Here is a 24,050-nt window from a genome sequence, read left to right as displayed (position 1 = left end):
GCGGAGCCACCCAAAATTGCCCTAAAGCCTGGAGCCCCTGTTGTAAATCAGAAACAATACCCGCTCCGTGGAGAAGCTCTGAAGGGATTGCGCCACTGGTCCAAAAACATATAGAAATTGGAATTTTAAGACCATGCCGGTCACCATATAACACCCCCATTCTGCCAATGTTAAAGCCCGGGACAGGAGAATGTAGGTTTGTGCAAGACTTAAGAAAGATTAACCAAATAGCAGAAGATATTCACCCGGCTGTGCCCAACCCCTATACTCTCCTAGTAACCATACCCAGCATATATGCTTGGTTTTCAGTATTAGATCTGAAAGATGCTTTCTTTTGCATTCCCTTGCATCCTGAGTCTCAACTCTTTTTTGCAGTTGAATGGACTGATTTAGAAACAGGGACAAAAAGGCACCTCACATGGCAGGTGCTGGTCCAAGGGTTCAAGAACTCCCCCACAATTTTCGGAGAGACATTGGCTAAAGACATGAGGGCCTTGCAACTAGAAAAGGGGATGGTCTTACAGTATGTGGACGATATTTTAATGGCAAGTGAAAGTCAAGAAGACTCAGATCGAAATACCATCCTGGTCTTAAACCATCTGGCTAGGTGTGGGTACTGAGTTTCCAAAAGGAAGGAAGGCCCAAATATCACAACAAGTAAGGTATCTGGGGTTCCAAATATCACAGGGGCAACAGAGCCTTCTCCAGGACCAGTGAGAAGCTATTATACAGGTAGCGCCCCCTACCTCCAAGCGACAACTTAGAGGTTTTCTTGGGATGGCAGGTTTTTGTCAAATCTGGATACCAGGGTTTGGACTGATCGCAAAACCCTTGTATGAAGCCCTGAAGGGAGAGGATAAAGAAACCCTGTTTTGGACTGCTGAATGTCAACAAGACTTTGAAAAAATTAAATATAAATTAATAACAGCCCCAGCATTAGGGTTACCAGATCTCCAAAAGCCATTGGAACTGTTCGTACATGAGAGACAGGGAGTTGCTCTGGGAGTGCTGACCCAGACTTTGGGACCAGCCAAGAGGCCAGTAGCCTATTTTTCAAAACAGCTAGACAATGTGGCTCCGGGCTGTGGCTGCAACATGTGACTTACTACAAGAAGCTGAAAAATTTACCCTAGGACAAAAAGTGATGGTTCACACGCCTCACACTGTCCTTCTCCTCAGAACAAAAGGAGGGGTTTTGGCTTACAGCAAGATGCATGGGGAAATATCAAGCAATCCTATTAGACAACCCAAATGTAATCTTAAAGGCTGTCTCTGCTCTCAACCCAGCCACCCTACTACCCATCTTGGAAGAAGGGCCAATACATGACTGTTTAGAGATTATAGAAGAGGCTTATTCCAGCAGGCCTGATCTGTCAGACACCCCTTTAACTGACTCCGAGCTAGAAATGTACCCCGATGGTAACAGCTTCATGTATAAAGGACATCGAAGGGCAGGCTATGTGGTAGTGAATCGGGCTGAAATTTTAGAGGCTGCTCCGCTTCCTGCTGGCACCTCAGCACAAAAAGCCGAGTTAATAGCCCTTGGACAGGCCCTACGGCTGGGAGCAGGAAGGCGTACAACAGTGTACACTGACAGCAGATATGCCCATCGTGTGCTTCACTCTCATGGGGCATTGTCGAAGGAGAGGGGCCTCCTTACGCCTGCTAGCAAAGAGATAAAGCATGTACCAGAGATTCTTGAACTCCTAGAAGCAGTCAATGATCCTCTCCAGGTGGCAGTGGTGTACTGCCCCGGACACCAGAAGGGAAAATCCCCTGAAGCTGTAGGGAACCGGAAAGCAAACACGGAGGCCATAAAGGCTGCAATGCAAGGAAATGAGACAGAGAAAGAAATGGCCCTGACCCCTCACCTGGACCCTGCTGACCTTCCTGCACCTACCTACACCACTCAAGACTTAAAAAGGGCTGAAGAATGGGGTTTTCACCCAGTTCCCCATTCCAGCTGGTTAGTGAGCTCCGAAGGAAAAGTACTGTTACCAGAAGCCCAGGTATATAGTGTAGTGTCGACTTTACATGAAGGAACTCATTATGGGAGAAATGCCAGTCTTGAGTGGATCCAACAGGTGGTCGCAGGACCAAGTCTCCTCAAGGCCATTCAAGAAGTCACAAGAAGATGCTGCCACCTTTGTGCAAAGAACAACCCAAAGACTGTGCCCCATCCAACAGAGCCGGGAGTCCAACATCGAGGAACTAACCTGGGAGAAGATTGGCAAATAGATTTTACAGCTATGTCCCGGGTACCTGGAAACTTCAGGTATCTGCTGGTCTTTGTGGATAACTACTCAGGGTGATTAGAGGCTTTCCCTTGTCGAACCGAACAAGCTCGAGAAGTAACTAAGGTACTACTCAAAGAAATTATCCCTCGGTTCGGATCGCCAATTTCAATTCAAAGTGACAATGGAGGAGCTTTCATGGCACAAATAACCCAAGAAATCAGCAAAGCCCTGGATATAAATTGGAAGCTACATTCTGCCTGGAGGCCACAGTCGACAGGAAAGACTGAGAAGATGAATCACACCCTAAAAAAGGCTCTGGCAAAAATATGTCAGGAGACTAACTTAACATGGTTACAAGTCCTGCCTATTGCACTGCTTAGAATCCGAGTGGCCCCTCGAAGTGGGCTTAAGTTAAGGCCTTATGAGTTAGTATATGGGAGACCATTCCTGAGGAATTCCACCTTCCCCACCTCGGTAATGATAGAGGTGGAAAAGGGAGACTGGATCTGCTCTCTGAGAGCTGTTGGAAACATTATTAACCAATATGCCTCTCTCCATCTGTCATTTCCCTCTAATACCCCTCTTCACAGATTCCAGCCAGGAGATCGGGTATTACTAAAGACTTGGAGACACCAGCACCCTGAAAACTGCTGGCTCCTCCTGAGTGACCCCCATGGCTGACACCACTCGGTCATACAATCGAGACTTTTCAATCATTATTTCAGATATAACCTTGTCTCATACAGGGTTTTATTACCATGTAGAATTTAAAAAAGGGTTGCCAAAAGATATTGAAATGAGTAGGGGGGAAGGAATCCGGGTAGTTGTTGTAGGATATCAAGAGCCTGCCCACCTCCCAGATGGGTGGGACTGGTCATCCAATGGCCTAGTCACCATGTCCCAAGCAGTGGCCAGGGGGGGAAATCCCAGCAACTGCTGGATATGCCATCATCTTCCTCGGTCAAGAGCACCTTTAAGCCCCATGGCATCCCCAATTTTTTACTATCACAAGAATGTCCCTAACTGTACCTTAACTCACTGTGCCCCTAAGGCCCCAATCCGAGCTCAGTTCGTACAGTACCCATTTCCCATACCTTGTTTTCTCCTCGCTAATCTTTATAATCATACCTCGGGAACCAAATGGGAAACAAAATCACAAAGTCCCCAAGCTAAAGTCACATGGCAAGTTTTTCGAGACTTCCAGCTTCTTTTGTCCTGCAACTAATCTTTGACCATACCCCAGTTAATTCACATCAATTCTAGTATTCCCATTGGCAGCAATAAGAATCTATCCTTGTGTGCTCCACCAGGATACACCTTCCTATGTGGAGGGAGACCCTACCCCACCAGTGAAGTCCCCATCCCTAGGCCATCACCTTACACCTGGGCCATTCAATGCTTAACAGGAGTTCACTTTGTGGGACAGTGTACTCTGGGGTTCCTGGCTTTCCCAACCCAAGTTCATCCACTGTCTGCCCAACACACCATGAAGATCCCCCAAAAGAAAAGGGATGTGTTTTCAGTAAATCCTACATCCCTAGAAATGACAGGGATGGAAAGTAACCCTCTTCTAGAAGAAAACGGGTTTAAGTGGTGGTTCTTGAGAACAATTATTCCAGGCTTAGAAATGTACCACATGGAAGTGGCCATTAGAAACTTGTCAGATACTATCCACCTGCTAGCCCTAGGAACTGAAAAGGCGCTTAGAGCACAACAAACCTCTTTAAACTCCTTAGCAGAGGTGGTCCTAAATAATAAAATAGCCTTAGACTTTTCTTATTAGCCAAATCGGGAGGAGTGTGTGCTGTAATTAACAAAACCTGTTGTGGCTGGATAAACACCACCAGAAAAGTAGAGGTAGGACTAGATGCTATCCACAAGGTAACCAAATGGACTGCCCCAAACCTAGGCAAGAGAGCATGTGGGATTGGTTCACTAACCTTTTCCCTACCTTGGGGTTCTGGTTGACCCCTTTAATAACTTTGAGAGTAACAGTCACTTTGGTCTGCATTTGCGCCCCATGTCTAATAAAAGTGGTTACCAGGACGCCACCAACACCCTCAAGGCTGGAGAGGTCTTTGCCCTGGTAGACTGAACTACTCCTTTCCCAGACTCCAGGGATGTGCGTCACTTAATCCAACGAGACATTGCCAAATTTCATCTTTCCAAACCGCAACCTGTATATGACCCCTAGTAGATGTCAAGTTTCTCTCCCCATCCGATGTCCCCATCCAGCAGGAAGTAGCTAGAGAGAGACACGGCGCCCTGTTTCCCAAGACTGAGAAACCTATAACAAAAAGGGGGGATTGAAACAGGCTGCTCAGCCATATCTTAAACAATACCTGAGCCAATTTTTTTTCCTTCTTCTTTCTTCTTTCTCTCCTTTCCTTCCCCTAGCCCATCCCTGCCTCCAAGTAAGATCCTGATGTTAGCTCCCCAAATGGTTAAGTGTTAGCCAGTGTTTCCTCTAAGACTGTGGAAAACAAGTGATATTGATCTAAGTCTGTCAAATAAGACCAAGGATGGTGCCAGCTACCCCCTGAGCTGATGGGATAATGGCAGGACAAGATCAACGTGTTTGAGATACGACCACCAAAACCAAACAGAAGAAAGAGAGCACACATTCCACAAGTCCCTAAAACTTATGGCCCCTTTTCCCTTAAAAACCCGAACCCATCGGTAGTCTGGTGAGACAGACGGCTTTAGGAGATCATTCCCCTCTGTCTCCATATACCGGTATATCTAGTAAAACTCTTGCTACCCACCTCACCTGTCTCAAGAATTGGCTATTTGCAGCAGGCAGCTCTAACTCCCGAAATTGCGGTAACAAAAGCAATTTATCATTTTTCTTTGTATCTAAAATTCAGCTTTTCTGCAACCAGCACACAACACATCACAAACCACTTAAAATACCGTTTCCTTCAACCTTTATAGAGAATATAGTGTAGAGAATTGAAACTATACCTGAATGTTTGTGGACATGACAATCCCTAAAGTATGCTAACCATAGAATTCATACTGTAAACAATAAACAACTTTTGAAAGAGAACAGGAAATTAATTTTAAATTAATACTTTTATAAATTCTAGAAGTATTATATTTCTTAGGCCAGGAATTCCTAAGTGTTTCCAAGAGAAAAATGAAAGGTAATAATGGAAAGGAACTAACATTTACAAAAGCATTGTTCTCATTGTCTTACATGATTTAGAAATTTGTTTAATCCTCCTAACAGCCTGATGATAAAGAAATTATAATCCCTCTCTTTAGAGATAAAGGACTTGAAGTTCAGAGAACTCAAAATAATTGGTCACACAGCTAGTAAGTACAGAGCCAGTATTTGAACCCACAGACTGACTCTAACCCAAGATTTCTATTTTTGAAGTTACCTCCAAGGTGAACTAAAAATGAACTAAGGAAAGAGCACTGCATTTGAAGTCAGAAATCCTGGTCTGAACTGACTCTACCACTTACCAGGCGCTCCTTGGAAACTCTATGGGGCAGTTCTACTCCGTCCTATAAGGTTGCTATGAGTCAGAATAGACTCGAGAGCACTGGGTAGTTTTCTTTACTTACCAGCACTTGAACAAATGATTTGATAACTCTCTCAGCTTGAATGGTGGCTACTGTTGCTTGCCTAACCAGCATCCATTCACCCCTTACTTCTTTATTCATCAATCAGAACCCGTATTTTTACCCCATATTTTTTTTATCCACACTTCCCTCATACGTCACCATGTGCTTCAAGGAAAGCCAACTCCATCCACAGCTCCAGGCATGATCACGAATTAGTCTAGGCCAGTGTTCTCAATGGGGATGATACCACTCCCAAGGAGGAGGGGTTGGGGTGATAAACTTACCCTTTTTATGGATAAAGCATACAGTGCATAAACAGATATATGCTATCATCTATGACTAAAATTTCATTGGGGGGCAATTAGGAAAAAAAGTCTGAAAAAGCCTCCTTAGTGGGCAATAATGAAAAAAAAAAAAAGAAATTGAGAAATACTGGTCAAAGCCAAATGGAATAATCCCATTCCCTTGCCACAGTGATCTAATCTGGGCCTAATTAAATGTGAGGCCCTTGCTGTCCAGGAAGAGCTAGGGAAAGCCAGCAACCCCTCCTATAGATGAGTGAGAGGATGGAGCCTCTGCCACAGCCAGCGGCTGTCCTGTGACCAAGAGGAGAACCAGCTTTAGGGTGAAGCTGGCACTTTCAATATCAAAGCATAGAGATGGGGGGATAAACCTGACTCCTGAATGACATTCCTGAATTATTGGCTCAACCAACCCTGAACTCTACCTTACTTCTGGATTTGTTATTGGAGTTAGTATCTTTCCTTTTGGTTTAATTCTGTTTCAATTAGGTTTCTGTTACTTGAAGCCAAAAGCACCTTTTCCTCATCTCTAAAATGGAAATTTCACAGGATTCTTGGGAATATTAAGGTAATATAGGTGAAAACATCTGGTACAGTTCATAGCCAAGTGGGGGTTTTTATTAATAAATGATGAAACAGTTTGAAGCCATGTGAAGACTTTCTGCCATGATCTAGGAACTATCATGTTTACTAATTTTAGGTAAATTATGTATCACCAGGAATATTCATTTTATGAAACAGATCTTTATGGGGGGTAGTGGTTAAAAAAAAAAACAAAAACTAGAGTTCTTAATTCTACCTGATACTGTTAATCTGGACCTGGTTTTTTGGCATCTTCTCTATTTCTGAAAAATTCTTACACCTGTTTCCTCAAAGTTTAGTTTGCAGACCAACTACATGAGAATCACCTGGGGTGCTTGTTAAAAGTGCAGATTTGGCCCTACTCTCGAGTTAATGAAGGAGCCCTGGTGGTAGAGGGGTTAAAGTGACTGACTGCTAACCGAAAGGTCAGCAATTGGAAACCACCAGTGGCTCCGGGGGAGAAAGATGGGGCAGTCTGCTTCCATAGAGATGCACAGCCTTGGAAACCCTATGGAGTCCCTAAGAGTCGGAATCAACTTGATGGCAGTGGGCTTTTTTGTTTTGCTTTCTCAAGTTAAGGAATCAGGTTACCTGTGGATGGGGCTGGTAATTTACATTTTTAACAAGCTTTCCACGTATGCACCGTGTTATACCTTCTAAAAAAACTAAACATGTTTGTCATTCTAGAATTTAAGATTTCTATGAACTTTTCATATAGCATTTATGTGACGATTAAAAAAATACAGGTGGCTTAATTGTGCTATATTTTGATTATCTGTTTGCATATTTTAAATATTCATTTAGATTTAGAAAAAATCATTTTTTTCCACCTATTTCCTTAAGGTTCATCTTGTGAAAAGCTTTCACTGAAGTTTTTAAAGATTATGTTGGGTACTGTTCTCTTCCTTTTTCCAAAAAAAAATAGGCCTATCTTCCACCTCCTGTGATTTGTACATTAGCAGTGGAAAATATTTGACTTTTGCAAAGGGGGCAGGAGTTACAGTGGAAACCCTTAGTTATATAAATGCGTTTTCATCACTTATTTTCCTTAAGCTAATCATAAATTATTTCAGCAGAAAGAATTTCTAGAATCTTAATGAGAACTAGCCTAGAGCTTCACTTGATTTTCAAGATAATGAACTGTACCATCTCTTTCCCTTAATCTGATATACATTTACTATTAGAACATTTCACTCCATTATTCTTCCTGCCATTTTTTAAAATAAAAGTGGGAAAACAGTGATGTCGCCACCAGAGTTCCCTAAAAGGCTCAATGAGAACTCCTCTACATATGATGGAGGCCCTTTGCATACGGGCAATACCAACAGTCCAGTAAGCCCTATTTATTGGCCCCTTAATATGTGCCAGGCACTATTAAGCTCTTTAAATTTGTTGATTTATTTAGTCTGACAACAACCCTACAAGATAGGTACTATTAACATCCCCATTTTAGATATGGGAAAACTCAAGCATGGAAAAATTAAGTAACTTGCCCAAGGTCACGCAGATATTAACTGGTGAGCCTATTTTATTCAAGAGCTGTTAGTAGCGACTGCTGAAGTTTCTGTAAAACACTGCACTCATAAAACTCACTTAAGCTATCCTATATAATTGTGCATGGACTTCACATTTTCTGGAAATCATTTAATCCACTAATGCTGTTTGCACATAGGAAATGCTGAAGGATATGAAGTTATCTCTGTCTGGCCAAAGAAAGGCATCCTAAAGCCTTCTGAAATCTTTCATTCTCCCTAAAGGAAAGTATTAAGACAGTTGCCAGTTGAGCATTAACCTTACTGGGTGCTTACCATGTGCTACATACACACTAAGCTAAATGTTTTACACACATTTCCTTTCATCTTCATAACTCTGAAAGCAGGCATTCTTATCCATATTTTGCAGGGAAGGTTTGCTGTTGTTGTTAGGTGCCATCGAGTCGCTTCCGACTCATAGCGACCCTATGCGTAACAGAACGAAACACTGCCCAGTCCTGGGCCATCCTCACAATTGTTGCTATGCTTGAGCCCACTGCTGCAGCCCCTGTGTCAATCCATCTGGTTGAGGGCCTTCCTCTTTTTTGCTGACCCTCTCCTTTACCAAGCATGATGTCCTTCCCCAGGGACTGATCCCTTCTGATAACATGTCCAAAGTATGTGAGACGTAGTCTCTTCATTCTTGCGTCTAAGGAGCATTCTGATTGTACTCCTTCCAAGACGGATTTGTTCATTCTTTTGGCAGTTCACAGTATATTCAGTATTCTTTGCCAACACCATGATTCAAATGCATCAGTTCTTTTTCAGTCTTCCTTACTCATTGTTTGGAAACCCTGGTGGCGTAGTGGTTAAGTGCTACCGCTGCTAACCAAGGGGTCGGCAGTTCATTGGGAACTCTATGGGGCAGTTCTACTCCATCCTATAGGGTCGCTATGAGTCAGAATCCACTCCACAGCACTGGGTTTTACTCATTGCTCAGCCTTCTCATGGATATGAGGTGATTGAAAACACCATGGCTTGGGTCAGGTACACCTTAGTTCTCAAGGTGACATCTTTGCTTTTTAAAACTTTAAAGAGGTCTTTTGCAGCCAATTTGCCCAACGCAATGCATCTTTTGATTTCTTGACTGCTGCTTCCATGAGTGTTAGTTATGGATCCAAGTAAAATGAAATCCTTGACAACCTCAATCTTTTCTCCGTTTATTATGATGTTGCTTACTGGTCCAGTTACGAGGATCATTGTAAGGTTTAGAGGTTAATAACACGTTCAAAACGACTTCTTCCCTTTTACCCTCCCTTTGGTTTTTTACTTTACATACCTAATTCTTGCTTTACCACTTACCCTTCAGGTCTCAGCCTAGACTTCATTTCCTACAGGAAGTCTTTCTTAGTCCCTCAGGACTCAGCTAGTTGCCCTCGGCATATGCTCCCATACTCCCCGAGGCTGAGTTTTATATAGTGTTGCTGACACTCCATACTGTGATTCCTGTTTGCTTTTTTGCCTCCTCCCTCGAATAGTGAGCTCTTTGAAAGCACTATGTAGCCACAGTGCCTAGCACAGCACCTGACACACGGTAAGCTTTGAATATTCATGGAAGGAATGAGAAATGTGTCACACAGCTGGTAAGTGGCTGAATTGAGAGTCAAATCCAGAACCACACAACTCCAAAGCCTGGCTTCCAGCTTGCAGTCAGACAGTCCTGGGTGTGAAACCCAGCTCTTCTGCTTAATAGTTGTAAGACAGTAGACAAGTTATTAGCTTCTCTAATTCTTCCCCCTTCTTTCTCATAGAATTGTTGAGAGAATTAAAATAAATAAAACAGTAATGTGTAAAGTACTTAGCATGGTGACACACAGGACTCAATACATGCTAATTATGATTTATTATTCACTGATTTGCCACCTTCCTATCTTCTTAAAAAAAAAAAAAGGAAAATTAATTTGCAACTAAAAATGGCAAGTTTCTCTGAAATTTCAAGGTATAGTAATAGGTTCTTACTAACCCAGAAACCCAGTGCCGTTGAGTCGATTCTGACTCATAGCGACCCTATAGGACAGAGTAGAACTGCCCCATAGAGTTTCCAAGTAGCGCCTGGTGGATTCAAACTGCCAACCCTTTGGTTAGCTGCTGTAGCACTTAACCACTATGCCACCAGGGTTTCCAGGTTCTCACCAGGGTTTCCAGGTTCTTACTAGTACCACTTATTATAGCTTTTAAACATAATGCCGTCCATGGTTGGAAAAAACTCCTACCTCAATTATTTTTTACCATTTGCTGCCACATTTCTTAGCCATTTTCACTCTCTAAAGATTTTATTACCAAGTACCTATTAAATGCCAAACACTTTTGCAATACATTTCTGTCTCCTCAGTTCTAAGTAAAACAGTACTCTCTTAAGTCTGATCTTCCTTGTGAATTGAGGAAGTGATATAAGAAAGGGTTTGTGTACTCCACTGTTTCAACTTTTCTCTTCAACTGATCACTAAGTCTCCATTCCCAGTTTTAATGTCTCCTTTTATCTAACTTCCCAGTTCCTGAAAACTACCTCAAATTCAACATGTTTAAAACTGAATTCATCACCTTTTCAAGAAAGCAGTTTGTACCTCGTGACAGCCCAATTGCTGTTAGTGTTCTCCGTTTTCCAACCACCCAAGCCCCAAACATCAAGAGCTTTGACTTCTTCTCTTCTGTTTCCCTAAATCAAGAAACCAAGTCCTAGCTATTCTTCTTTCTGCAATAGCTTATACCTATCCATTCTTACCATTCCCATGCTCACCCTCACTCAATCTCATTGAGATCCTTTATCACGTCAAACCTTGACTACTGCCTTGGCTTCTTATGCTTGGTCCTTGCATGTACACCATTCTCCCTCCAACCCATCCTGCTCACCACTTTCTGATCTATCTTCCTAAAACAATCACTTTCTTACATCACCTCCTTATTCAAAATCTTTTATTTAGGCCAAATTCCTCCACAGTCTTGACCCAGCCTGTATCTTACACTACACAGCCCTTAAAAAGTCTCCTCTCTAGCCAGATTATTTCTCCTAAGCCTCTCAGACTTGCTATCTTAGTTATCTAGTGCTGCTATAACAGAAAACCATAAATGGGTGGCTTTAACAAACAGAAATTTATCTTCTTACAGTTTAGGAGGCCAAAGAGTGCCATCCGAATTCAGGGTGCCATCTCTAGGGCAAGGCTTTATCTCTCGGTCAGCTCTGGAGGGCGATCCTTGTCTCTTTGAGTTTCTGCTCCTGAGCAATCTTCATGTGGCTTGGCATCTCTCTTCCCCCATCTCTGCTCTGCTGGCTTGTTTAATCTCTTTTATATCTCAAAAGAGACTGACTCAAGACACACCCTACACTAATCCTGTCTCATTATCGTTAACAGGTCAACTCAATCCCAAATGAGATTATAAGCACAGGCACAGAGGTTAAGATTTACAGCACATATTTTGGGGGACACAATTCAAACCATAACACTTTCCTTTATTCAAGATGGACCCCTCCTAGTTTGTTCTCCACCTGCTCAAGCCCCGCCTGTATCTATGCTCAACTCAAACCCAACTTTCTCCATCCATTCTTCACTGCCCATTCAGTTGGAAACGATCAATTAGACTTCCCAATGATAGTGTCAGTTGTATTACTTATTTGGATTTTATCATTTACTCTGTAGTGGTATTTGTTATCTTTTCGGCTTTGTCTTTCAACTCAATGGTGAATGCTGAGAGCCAAATCAATTTCTTAGACTTTGTACCTTTTTCTTTACTAGAAAAGTTATTTACATCATAAGAACTCAAGAAATATTTATTGATTTGTTCCTAAATATTATTTTCTCATTTTACTTGATTTAACAATATACATTTCCTATGTTTAATAAATGAACATATAAATACATATAATTTTAATATAAAAATTTTAAAGAGTAAATTCCAATTAGAGAATTTTGTAATAAGTCCCACTTGTTTTACATTTTTCAAGTGGAGTTTTATGTCTAAAAAATATAGACAAACCATGGTCTGAAAATTACTTTTTTTTTTTTTTTTTAAATAAACTCCTCAATGTTATTAGCTCCTTCCGAGATTGAAAAAGAAGGGCTTCACTTGACCTAGGACTCAGGCAGCATCTCTATCAACAACCTAGTTCTTGGGATAGCCTAATGTTTCATCTATTTGTGCTTTTTTATTTCACTACATTGTTTTATTTCATTGTTTCTCAAAAACACAGATTGACTGCTGGTTCTTTACTTATCGCAGTAAAATCACACAAGGCTCACGGAGTGAATGGGTACACGCAGACATGCTTATCTGTAACTGACATCATCTTGCATGCAGAAGCAGAGCACAATGGAAATGCAAGATTAGTGGGTAGGTATGTAGAGATTGTTTCGAGTGCTTATGAATCATCCACAAATGCTCAGGAGTGTTAAGTGCCATTATGAAGCCAGATGACAAGATTTTTTTTTTCCTACCAGTTTTCTCAATTCCCACTTGAGTCAGTTTCGCTGGTTCTGTTATGCCTGAGAAGTGATGTCAATACAATTCTGAGACTGCTGCGAGGGAGCACAAAACATTATAGGTCCTGTATAAACAATGACTTCTTATCTTTCTTTTTCATCTGCAATTGGATTTTTTTGGCTCTATTCTATTTCTTTTTTAAGATTAGATCACCAGCGTCTTATAAGATTAACCTGTGTTTATATGAAATAGAACAATCAATCAAAAAAGTATAAGGATTCAAACTGGGTGCTTTTGGTTTACACATGCCACGTAATTAGTCTGCCCAAACTCTTAACTTGCATGATGCTAAGACACAACATAATGTAATTATGAACCTAACCCAATGTAATCCCTGATAAAAATTCCTTCCTAAACTTAGTTTCTTACAAAAAAAAAGTTTTTAAAAATAATTTTCTGATTACCTTGAAGCTGGAAATAGACGTTTTTTTGTTTGCATTTTTAAGAGTCTGATTGACCCATTTAATAATAATTTCATCATTTACTTTTTCACCCTCTCCAAGATCTGATAACACATTCAATGTGTACCTGCAACAGAAAAGACACATATTTGAGACTCAAAGGGATGACACTTGCTCTCATATCACTTATGTCAGCACTTCGATAAATATTTAAGAGATATTTCAGTTCTAAAATTTCTAATTTAATCTGGTATGTGCACTTGGATACATCTCAAAGTTACAGGGCTCACTAATCAGACACAAAAACTACTAGCTGATATTTTTAAAAATTAAACCAATTCCTTATGAAGCAATTTGTAATAGGCATTAATAAAAGTGATTTTGTGTTTTCAGGACTGACCCATTTTCAAAATAAAGTATAACTTACAAAAATAAATAAATAAATAAAACCCCAAAACCCGTTGCCATCGATTGTGACTCACAGCTACCCTACAGGACAGAGTAGAACTGCCACACAGGGTTTCCAAGGCTGTAAACCTTTATGGGAGCAGACTGCCACATCTCACTCCCATGGAACGGCTGGTGGGTTGGAACCATCAATCTTTTAGTTAGCAGCCAAGTGCTTAACCGCTGTGGCACCAGAGCTCACAAATACAAAAAATAATCAATAGTAAATCATTTTTTAAGTTAATATATTTTATACTATATATTTCTTTGGTATCCATTATTCTTCAAAAATAGTAAAAATTCCCGTTCAAATGGCTTGTTGAAGAAAACTGACGATGTTGCTGTAAAAACACCAAAACCAAACCCACTGCCATAGAGTCGATTCTGACTCAGAGCAACCCTACAGGACAGAGTAGAACTGCCCCATAGGGTTTCCAAGGAAAACCTGGTGGATTTGAACTGCCGACCTTTTGGTTAGCAGCCATAGCTCTTAATCACTATGCCACCAGGGTTTCCAGTGCTGCTGTAGACATCTTATTGGCCTTTACCTTCTCATCAGCTGCCACACCAACGCTAGTGTAAGTGTTGCATTCCCTTCATTTAGGTCCTGCCCAGCAATGCCAACCAACGAGAATTTGGCCTTATCCTTCCCAAGTTCCACTGCATAGTTACAGTTTTCGATCTATAAACAATAAGTCAAAGTTTTGGAATAAAAATAAAATTTTTTAAACATATTCCCTGAATTTGCCAGTCTAGTTCAATCATCTGAAAAATAATTACACTTTCATGTTAAATTTATATGACAGAATCTCATTTCATAATAATAGCCCAGCGAAAGCAAGGAAATAATTATTCCCATTTTACAGATGAAGATATCAAAAAACTGAGGGGTTAAGCAGAGGCTAGACAAAAGAACATCTGGCTGGAAAGTTCCGAGAAGTCAAGTATAAGAGGCTAGATTAAATCAACTTTGAGGTCTCTTTCTACCCTAAAAGTCTTCATTGTGTGACTTTTCAAGATTAAACAGCTTATTAGTGGCAAATCTGTAACTAGAAACCTAGGTTTCCTGCATCCCATTAAAAAACCAAACCTGTTGCCGTCAAGTCGAATCTGATTCATAGTGGCCCTACAGTGACCCTGTTAACAGAGATAAAAATATTGTTTTGTCTAAATAAAAAATTAAGGAATAGAGGGAAAAAATGGTTTCCGTCATTAAGAATCAAACTTCATCCCACATGTTTTTTATCCAGATCTCACTCATCCTCTAAATCATCTTCTGGCCCACTTTCTTCAATAAAGGCTTACCCTTAAATGTACCAAAAACCCACTGCCGTCGAGTCGATTCCGACTCATACCGACCCTACAGAACAGAGTAGAACTGCCCCATAGAGTTTCCAAGGAGCGCCTGGTGGATTTGAACTGCTGACCTCTTGGTTAGCAGCTGTAGCACTTAACCACTACGCCACCAGGGTTTCCTTAAATGTACCAGCTGATAACAATTTACCCTTTGTTTGAACTCCTGTCATACTTATTTTGTAATGCTTAGGCACCATCTCCTACTTATACTTAGCTGTTTATGCACTATCTTTTGCCAACTATAAGTTATGCTTCTTTTATGGGACAAGCCTATAATGTTTACAAATCTCTTTCATACTCTCCCACCTTCTGCTCAGGACCCAGCATAGTGCCCTGCCTACAGTGAAAATCCGATGAATGAACACCAAATAAATTATTCCCACCTATCTGGTGATGCAGTGGTTAAGAGATCAGCTGCTCACCAAAAGGTTGGCAATTCAAACCCACCAGCCACTCCTCGGACACCCTAGGGTGCAGTTTCACTTCGTCCCGTAGGGTCACTAGGAATCGGGATCAACTCGACGGTGCTGGGTTTGGTTCTTTTTGGTTTACCTATTTCTCTCCAGTGATATAAGTCCAGTTAAGTCTTTCCTCTAATAAATTTTCTTGTCTACCTTGGCCTATATAGAGGTATCTTACCTCTAATCATGATCTCAAATCACCTAGTGCTATACTATATATATATATATGGATATATTTATGTATTTTCTCTTTTCTCCAATGATATTGTAAGCTCTCATAATCTTGTAATGTCACTAGTACTATAAAGCGTTTAATAAATGCTATTTGGAATAAAGTAAAAATAGCATAACATTTTTCCTGTTTTTTTTTGCAAATTAGTTGTGGCCTCATTACAAAACAGTTGAGCCTGAGATACACAGGTAAGTTTTCTCCAAGAATAAGAAAGCACTTCCAGGAAAGCTGACAAAGAGACCACACAATAACGGAATTTTCACAAGTGAAAGGGCACTGTTCCCTAAAAAAGAAAATCCATATTCCCAAAGTTCAACTTGTTACAAATAAAAACGCAAGATGATTCTTTGAACCGGTTGTAACATCTTTCTGCTTCCCTCAACAAGTTAAACAAAATCTTTGACACACATTCATTTTTTTAAAAATACGATAACATTCCAAAATTCATTCTCTCTTCTAGTGCGAGTTGCCATCGAGTCGAGTCCCACCAACAGCGACCCCATATGTGTCAGAGCAGAACTGTTGCCAGGACTTTCTTCCGAGGCAACTGCAGGACTCAAACCGCCAAACTTTAGCAGCCGAGCATGTTAACTGTTTGTACCGCCCAGGGACTCTACCTTTTCCTAAATCCTCAATCCCCTCTCCAGTCTCCTTTTGGCAAAATTCTATGTGTTTCTTAAGGTCTAATTCAAATACCAATTACTCTATGAAGCTTTTCCTGGTAAGTGTAGCGTGTGGTCTTCTCTTCCTTGGAACTCGTCATGTTCCCTTTTGCTTAAATGGCACTGCACTGTAGTGGTCTGCACAGATATCTTATCCCCCCAGTTTCTTTGTAAGACATGGACTTGATCCTCAGAAAGCCATATCCTGCACTGTACAGGTAGTAGATAATCAAACATCTACTGAAAAAGTAAATGAATAATCAGCAAAGATTTGGCAAGTTTTGACAATTATAAAATAAGAATGCATTTATGGTACACCTCAAGGAACATTACGTATAACAACTTGCTAAAGACCAAAACAATTATCTGAAGTGTCTGACGGGGGTGGGGTGGGGTAGGCTGCCTTCATTTTCCCAAACAGTTATTCAAACAAGCGTAAACGAAGGCCACCAAACTGAACACATTCTGGTTTGAATAACTGTGGGGACCGACCACACTTTTCCGAGCTTTATGAAACTCTGAATTCTCTTGTATATCTAAAGAATAACAACATATCCATGGTCATTATTTCACCTTCTTCATGTTCCCTCCGAGGGCAGGATAAGGAGGTTTGTTGACATGGCCCCAGTCGACTGGCACTCGGGTCATTTCATAGAGCTGAAAGATCACCAACGCATCTGCAAGGTCACTAGAACAGGAGGGTACAGCAGATGAAGGAGGAGGAGGAAATGTTGGTAGTACCTAATTTTATTAAGCACACTAGAGATGGGTCATTTAATGCCTAAGGAATTAGAGGACATTTCATTTGACCCAGAGCTTCCAATCTAGGAATCTGTTCAAGATATTTTCATAAACATTTACGAAGATATATATACATATATATATATATATATACACATTCAGTACATGTACATTGCCACAGTCTTTATAAACTTGGAAACAACTAAAATATCTGGCAGTAGGGGGATGCTGAATAAACTGCCCATACTATGGACTCCTGGGCCACCATTAGACAGATTACATAGATCTGTATGTACTGACATGAAAGCTTTCCAATACATACTAAGTTTAAAAAATCAAATGACAGAACACTGCAAATAGTTTGATCCCATTTATTTAAAAAATATTTTAAGAGAAATATGTGGAAAGGACTGTGATACCAATTATCCCTGGGAAGGACAGAAGGAGTACGGAAGACATGAGGGGGGATTACCATGTTTTGTTTTATTCTATATACTTACACACTTCCTGAAACTTCTACACTGCAAATGAGTACATATACTACTTATGTACTACGATTTTTTTTAGCTTTGTAAAAATAATTACAGGAAAGTCACAATAGCTACTCATGCAGCTCCGAAAACCCAGTGCTGTCAAGTCGGTTACTCAGGCGACTATTCGTGTTAAATAATGAAGGTTAAAAGGGAAGGATTTATAAGCAAGTAGGAGCTCTTGAAGTAAGACTACTCCTACTTTGGATTCAGAAAAACACGTTCTTTGGAGAAGCTCAAAGTATGTCTATAGAGTCTGTTATCAACTCTGTGTACTAAGGGCATAAAGCAAGAGCAATTGATTTTAAAATTGTTAGCTGTGATATATTATGTAACTTCTCCCCCCAACAGCTTATCTGTTGCTTTGCTAAGATTTATGTTAAAGTTACTTTGCATTCTCTGAGCACACACCATATGGCACTGAAGGGAAGTGGCCTTGCGCTGAATGATGGAGGAAGAAAGTGATTGAGACCTGACTAGTTTATCTCTATGAGTCGGAATTGACTTGACGGCACTGGGTTGGGTAGGTTATCTCTGGTGGCAGAGTGGTTAAGAGTTTGTCTGCTAACCAAAAGATCAGCAGTTCAAATCCACTAGCCACTCCTTGGAAACCCTATGGCAAGAGGTTTGTTTTTGTTTTTTGGAGGGTTTAGGTTACCTCTATAAGCACAGGAAACATTTCACATTAAAAAAAAAAAATCACTAAAGTATTTGTATAGGTTCTGAAATCACATCTATTTCATGAATTCTTTTTTATTTTAAATGAATTCATTCTTATACCTATGTTGTATGGTATTATTATTTGTGTTCTACAAAATTAAACCCCAGAGGGTTGAAATGACTTTCAGAGACTTCAAGATGAGTTTCAGAATCAACTTGTCAGAACAACTCCTGGGACTGATGGTTCTTAAAATATATTTAGTAATGTGTTTGGAGGCAGGAATTTTCAGTTAAAATCTATCTACATTATTCAAATGCTTTGGTTTGGGGCTGAATATCCCACAGGTGGGGAAATAACAGTGCTTAGGGGTGGGTTTGGAAATGCAATCCGGCCCCAAACTCAAGGGCACTTGGTGCTGGTGCCTACCTACTAGATTCCTGGCTATTGCTTTCCTCTATCCAATGGTTCTTTTTAAGGTTAATTATCCTTTTGAGCATTTTCCGAAAGTTAGTCCCTTTCCCTCCTCCCCCAAAATAATACATATACCTAGAAGCCCTGTGCTAGAATTTCAGGATCTATATAAAGCTAGAATCAAGTAATTTTAACTAAAAAATACAGTCAATTCTCTTCTCCACTCTCAAGCATAGAGAGCTCCAGCTGTCTTGATACTTACAAAGTAGTTACCATGAACCTCAAGAAATCTTAATCGCCTCTTTTTAAATTTACTTTTTAATTGTAAAAGAAATACATGCTCACTGTAAAACATTCAAACCATATTTAAGTTACTAACATTAAAACTAAGTCCTCTCATTACTCTCCATTCCACTGCCACGGTTGCATACAGATATTTGGTATGCATCTGTTATGGACTGAATTGTGTCCCCCAAGAGGTTATGCTGCAGTTCTCACTCCTGTACCTGTGACTATTACCCTGTTTGGGAATAGGAGTTTTCTTTTGTTGTGTTAATAAGGTCATACCAGAGTAGGCTGGGTCCTAAACCTAATCACTTCTGAGAGGTATCTCATTAAAAGAGCAGAACAGAGACACACATACAAGGGGAAGAGGCTCTGTGAAGATCTAGCAAAGGAACACCAAGGACTGTTGGCAGACACAGAAACTAGGAGAGAGGTCCACAGAAGGAACTGGCAGGGCTGAGACCCTGATTTGGACTTTTAGCCTCCAGAACTGTGAGAAAACAAATTTCTATTCTTTAAAGCCACCCATTTGTATATATTTTGTTACGGTGGCCCTAGCAAACTAAGACAGCATCCCTCCAGGGTTTTTTTTTTCTTAATTCATATAAAATATGTACAATTTTTAACTCCACTTTAAAACAAAAATGGGATCATACTACACCTGTTGTTCTTTTCTCTCAATTATATATTATAGACATTCTTTCAATTATATATTACGGAATTCTTTAGTCCATAAAGATTTCACCTCGAATATTTGAGTCCTTTATTGCCTGGCTACTGTAATGGGAGTTCCCATCTAAATGACGTCTTTTCTCATTAGCTGAATTTACACATTCTTTCAGAGTTTTTCAAGTATGGGTGCATCATATCAAAGCCAGTTACTGTAATAAGGCAATGCTGGTTTTAGATTTTAAAGACTATTTTGAATATACAACAAGGAGCAGAAACTATTGCATCATAAATTCTCAGCCACTGAACTCAGTCTTTTATGACATTTGTTTTCAGTCCACATTTTGAATAATAACTCACTTAATTCTTACCCAAAAGTTCCCTTGATGTATAAATTATTAATAGATTTATTTAGAATTTCTTCCCTAAAAATATGAAATTATTTTTTAAAGTTGAGTTCTGTTACATTTTTTCAAGGCAAATCGGTAGCTTCCATGTGAAGACAGAAGGAAGGTTTTCTCCCATCCGCACGTTGGAAGAGCACACATTGTCAGCCCCACCCGATGGCACAGTGAATGATTCCGTATTATGTTTTTCTTAGCACTACCAATGTTAATAATGTGTTGTCATTTTTAAACAAGAAAGAATGAGATAAACAATTACTCAGGGAAAACAAGTTCCTTTTACAATTTAGAAAAAAGATACACAACAAATTATGGAATAACAGGATTTTTGGCAAAAAAACAAATGGAAAGAACGTGTATTATAATGAAAAATGGTGATACGATCAAGTGATTTTATCAAATAGTACTGTTATTCTAATCTGTTAAAATCAAAACACTTCATTATTTTCCCTTTATTGAATTATTTATTTATATCACCATCAAAAATTACAACCGATATTATCATATTCTTCTCTCTTCAGATACATTTCGTTTAAAATCCATTGTATTGCCAATCCCCCAGTATGCTAAAACTCTACATGTTGGCTAAAGTTCTTGTGAATTTACAAAAAGTTTGAAACTTGAAAAGTTGGATCCTGATTATAAAGGTGAAACAGTAAAATATTTACCTGTACAAATGATTAATATATGGGTTGACTCCCAAGGAATTCATCCAGTTCCGGAATGTCCTCTCTTCCTTGCTCTCCCCTACAGTAGACACAAGTTAGCACTGATGATTCAGGACAAAAGGAATCAGGAGTTTTATTTTAAACAATTCTGGCAGGTACAAACTGGCCATACCTACTCTGCCATGGTTCCTGTAGCACTACTATTTCTTTAGCGGGGGGAAAGGGACTCTCTGGGAAGCCTCCATTTGCTCTAAATCTCTCCATCTATATTCCCTTACTTGATCTGTATGAACCACTGAGCCATGGGTTTCTCTGTCCAGAAAAGTAACAAGTAAACGTATGTGGTTGTATCTGTATTTACAGTTAGATGTGAAAAGGATCAGCTTAACATTAACAAAAATCCTTTAGCAGTCAGGGTAATATTAACATATTAAATAGAAATAGAAGCGCTGTACCTTCGTCAATACAGCGCTGTTTTACACAGGAAAGTTTCTGGGCACGCAAACCTACATTTTCATTATACCAGAGAGCAATGAAGGGGAGGGGGAATTACAGGTAATATAAAAATAATGAGAGATGTAACTATTTTACAGGCTTCCTGAGTTATTTTAGATTGTCACTGTTGAAAATGTTCATTTTTCAATATACACACAATTACCACAAAAAATGCTGAGAGAAAGACATATTTCATCATAGTAAGTCCCTGGACCACAGAGATCACCTTAAGGAAAAAACAGGCACTATTATATAAACTGTGATAACCTAACCTCCCCGAGCATCCCCTTCATAGCAGTGCTTACACCACCTGAAAGGAAAACAGGGGTTAAGTGTGCCACAAAGCAGGTGGAGATATGGGCCCTACATGCTCCATCTGCCTTCCTGCCAGCCCCTGGACTGCTAACAGTCCTAAGTGACTACCTATTAGTTTCCTCTTCAGCAAGGTTAGGGGATAATGGAATGGCCTAGCCTACATCTGATCACCAGACTTGTGAAAAACTGAAGCACTGACACCTCTCATCACTTCTAAGCCACAGACAAGTTCAGCTCCCTCTCTAGACTTTGGTGCATGTGAGGACCCAGGACAAGGTGGCAATAAATCTATAACCATCTGAGCTCCAGGGGTCCATTCCTACAGAGCCATCCCTTCAGTCAAGTGCCACCGGCAGTACACACCAGCTCACCCAGAACAGGAACCAAACCCTTGCAAGAACAGAAGGATTCTATAATTGGTGCCCACTGTTGAGAAAATAAACTACCCACTGTATTTTCAGGAGGTTCTCAATATCATTACCTAACTGCTTTCCGAAAATCTGCTTTAATTTTTTGCTCTATTATGTAGTCAGATAATTTCTTGCTTAATTTTTTCCCCCTCTGGTCTGCATAAAAGGTAAAACTGATCAGTCTGTTATATCTGACGCTACCACTTTATAATAAACGACCTGCATGAGAACCTTTTTAAGAAATAATCAAGTTAAACTAAATGGTCCTAGAATCTGTGCTTGCCTTGCTTGTAGGAATTACTAAATGGGGCAAATTAAGGATGTGAACTGTCCCCAGAGTGATATAAACATACTGTGATCAACAGTTTGACGGACAAGCCTTTGGATTTACCTTTTAGTTGTTTCTCTAGTTATTCCTATCTGTCATATTATTCTATATACAATTTTTTTTCCTAGTAATTAAAGAATTTTTACATTATTTCCAGCCAGGAGTATCCAAATTATATTTTTAAATTACAAACGCTTATAATGTCACAGTGGTTTAATTTTTAATTAAAATATCTAAATTTTTTAATTCCGTTGAACCTGATGATGTAGTGAATAATACTTAAAAAAAAAACACAGTTTATATTTTGATTGAGTTCTGAAACTGTTATAAGCTTCAAAGGTTCATATTTCTTCCTATTTTTCTCATCCAATTATATAATTAATATTTTAATTTCTGATACCTGGAAAGTAAAACAGATTTCATAAGTAAGCATTTATTTATCTAATATTTCGAGTTGCCTTGGTAAATAAATGCTCAAAGCCAGAAGCACTATGCATTGGTGCCAGAGACATGGTAAAGTACTGCAATAACATATGTATTCCAGATTGGAAAATGTTGTCTGGCTGGTAGACAACTCAAGCAATCTTAGAAGTAAAATCTTAATTGCTGATATACAAGATAGAACTATAAAACATTCCTTTAATTTACAGGGTCAAACTAGCATCTGCAATTGATAAAAGTTTCAGAGCAAATAATGAATATATTAAAAAGTAGGTTACTAAGAGGAAAGAGAAGGGAATAAACACGTATTGAACACTCACTATATGTGCTAAGTGATGTATTAGGCGCTTTCCTCCTCCTGCCCAGACCATTACTGAGCACATACTGTATGGTAACCTTTTTCATTCATGGTCACATTTAACTTGTTCTGAAACTCTTCAAGGTAAACATTATTAGTCCTGTTTTAGATAGGAGAAAATCAAGGCTCACAGAGGTCATTCAAATACTAAATAGCGGAACCATGATTTGAACCAAGTCTGTCTAATTCTGTAGCCTATACACTTTCTATCACTATAAATGAATTCTGAGATGGTCTTTCTATAAGTAGCCCACGCGGTTTGTGCAATTTGATATAAAGGTTAAATACTTAACTGGACTTTTAATTTTCTTTAGTTACGTACGGTTATAATTCTTTGCCAATGAGGACATACTAACATATGAATTTGGGATGTGATAAGGGTCAAGCTTCAAATTTCATAAGGATCTATAAAAACCAAATTAGAGAGGAAAAATTCCAGTGACAGCCAAAGTCAAATATATTTTTGGGAGATGTATCAGGGCATACATATGTTCTAAATAAAGATGATTGATGAATATTTCCCACTGTATCTTCTTATACAAATATAGTAAATACTAAGGGAAATATTTAGCAATCCTGTTCACGCTGAAAAATTCCAAAAGCATGCTGAACACTAGCAAAAGAATTCAAACGTGAAAAATAGGAGAGCGAGCAAGTTGGAAAAGATCTAGCAAGAGTTCGGTGACTATAAAAAGCAGATCATTTTTAATATGCCACTCTAAACAATGCCTTCTACTGTAAGACACAAAGGGATTTTGAAATTTTCCAGACTAGTTAAAACTTAGCAGTCTTCCTTTTTGTTTTGTTTTGTTTTAAGATTTAATCCCTCTTCCTAAATTTCTCTTTGCGAGAAATCTCCATTTTGTCTCTTTTCCCTCTCCATTACCTATCTATGTAGACAATAGAATTTTTATTTTATTTTACTAGACCTCAGGAAGAGTGAGTTAAGTCATATTCCTCAAAGAACATGTTCTTTAATTCTGAAGCTTTTTTCATTAGTCAAAAAAAAAATGTTAATTATGAGGTGACAAAGAAAATAGAATCCTGGTTGTGGCAGTCAAAAAGAAAAAGAT

The 24,050-nt window shown here is 39.4% G+C and overlaps 1 protein-coding gene across 1 annotated transcript in view; it reads right to left on the bottom strand.

Moving 5' to 3' along the window:
• The window catches only part of PLS1 (plastin 1), a 52,499-nt gene that overhangs the window by 4,915 nt on the left and 23,534 nt on the right, over positions 1-24,050 (bottom strand). The window contains exons 9-12 of the mRNA XM_023555457.2: positions 20,631-20,709; positions 16,835-16,949; positions 14,099-14,232; positions 13,107-13,230 (exon numbers count right to left, since the gene is read on the bottom strand). Of these exons, the coding sequence (XP_023411225.1) occupies positions 13,107-13,230; positions 14,099-14,232; positions 16,835-16,949; positions 20,631-20,709 (452 nt within the window). The remainder of the gene's footprint in view (positions 1-13,106; positions 13,231-14,098; positions 14,233-16,834; positions 16,950-20,630; positions 20,710-24,050) is intronic.

The sequence above is a fragment of the Loxodonta africana genome, chromosome 23, assembly GCF_030014295.1.
Source record: "Loxodonta africana isolate mLoxAfr1 chromosome 23, mLoxAfr1.hap2, whole genome shotgun sequence".
Lineage (NCBI taxonomy): Eukaryota > Metazoa > Chordata > Mammalia > Proboscidea > Elephantidae > Loxodonta > Loxodonta africana.
This window is presented reverse-complemented; position numbering and strand designations above follow the sequence as displayed.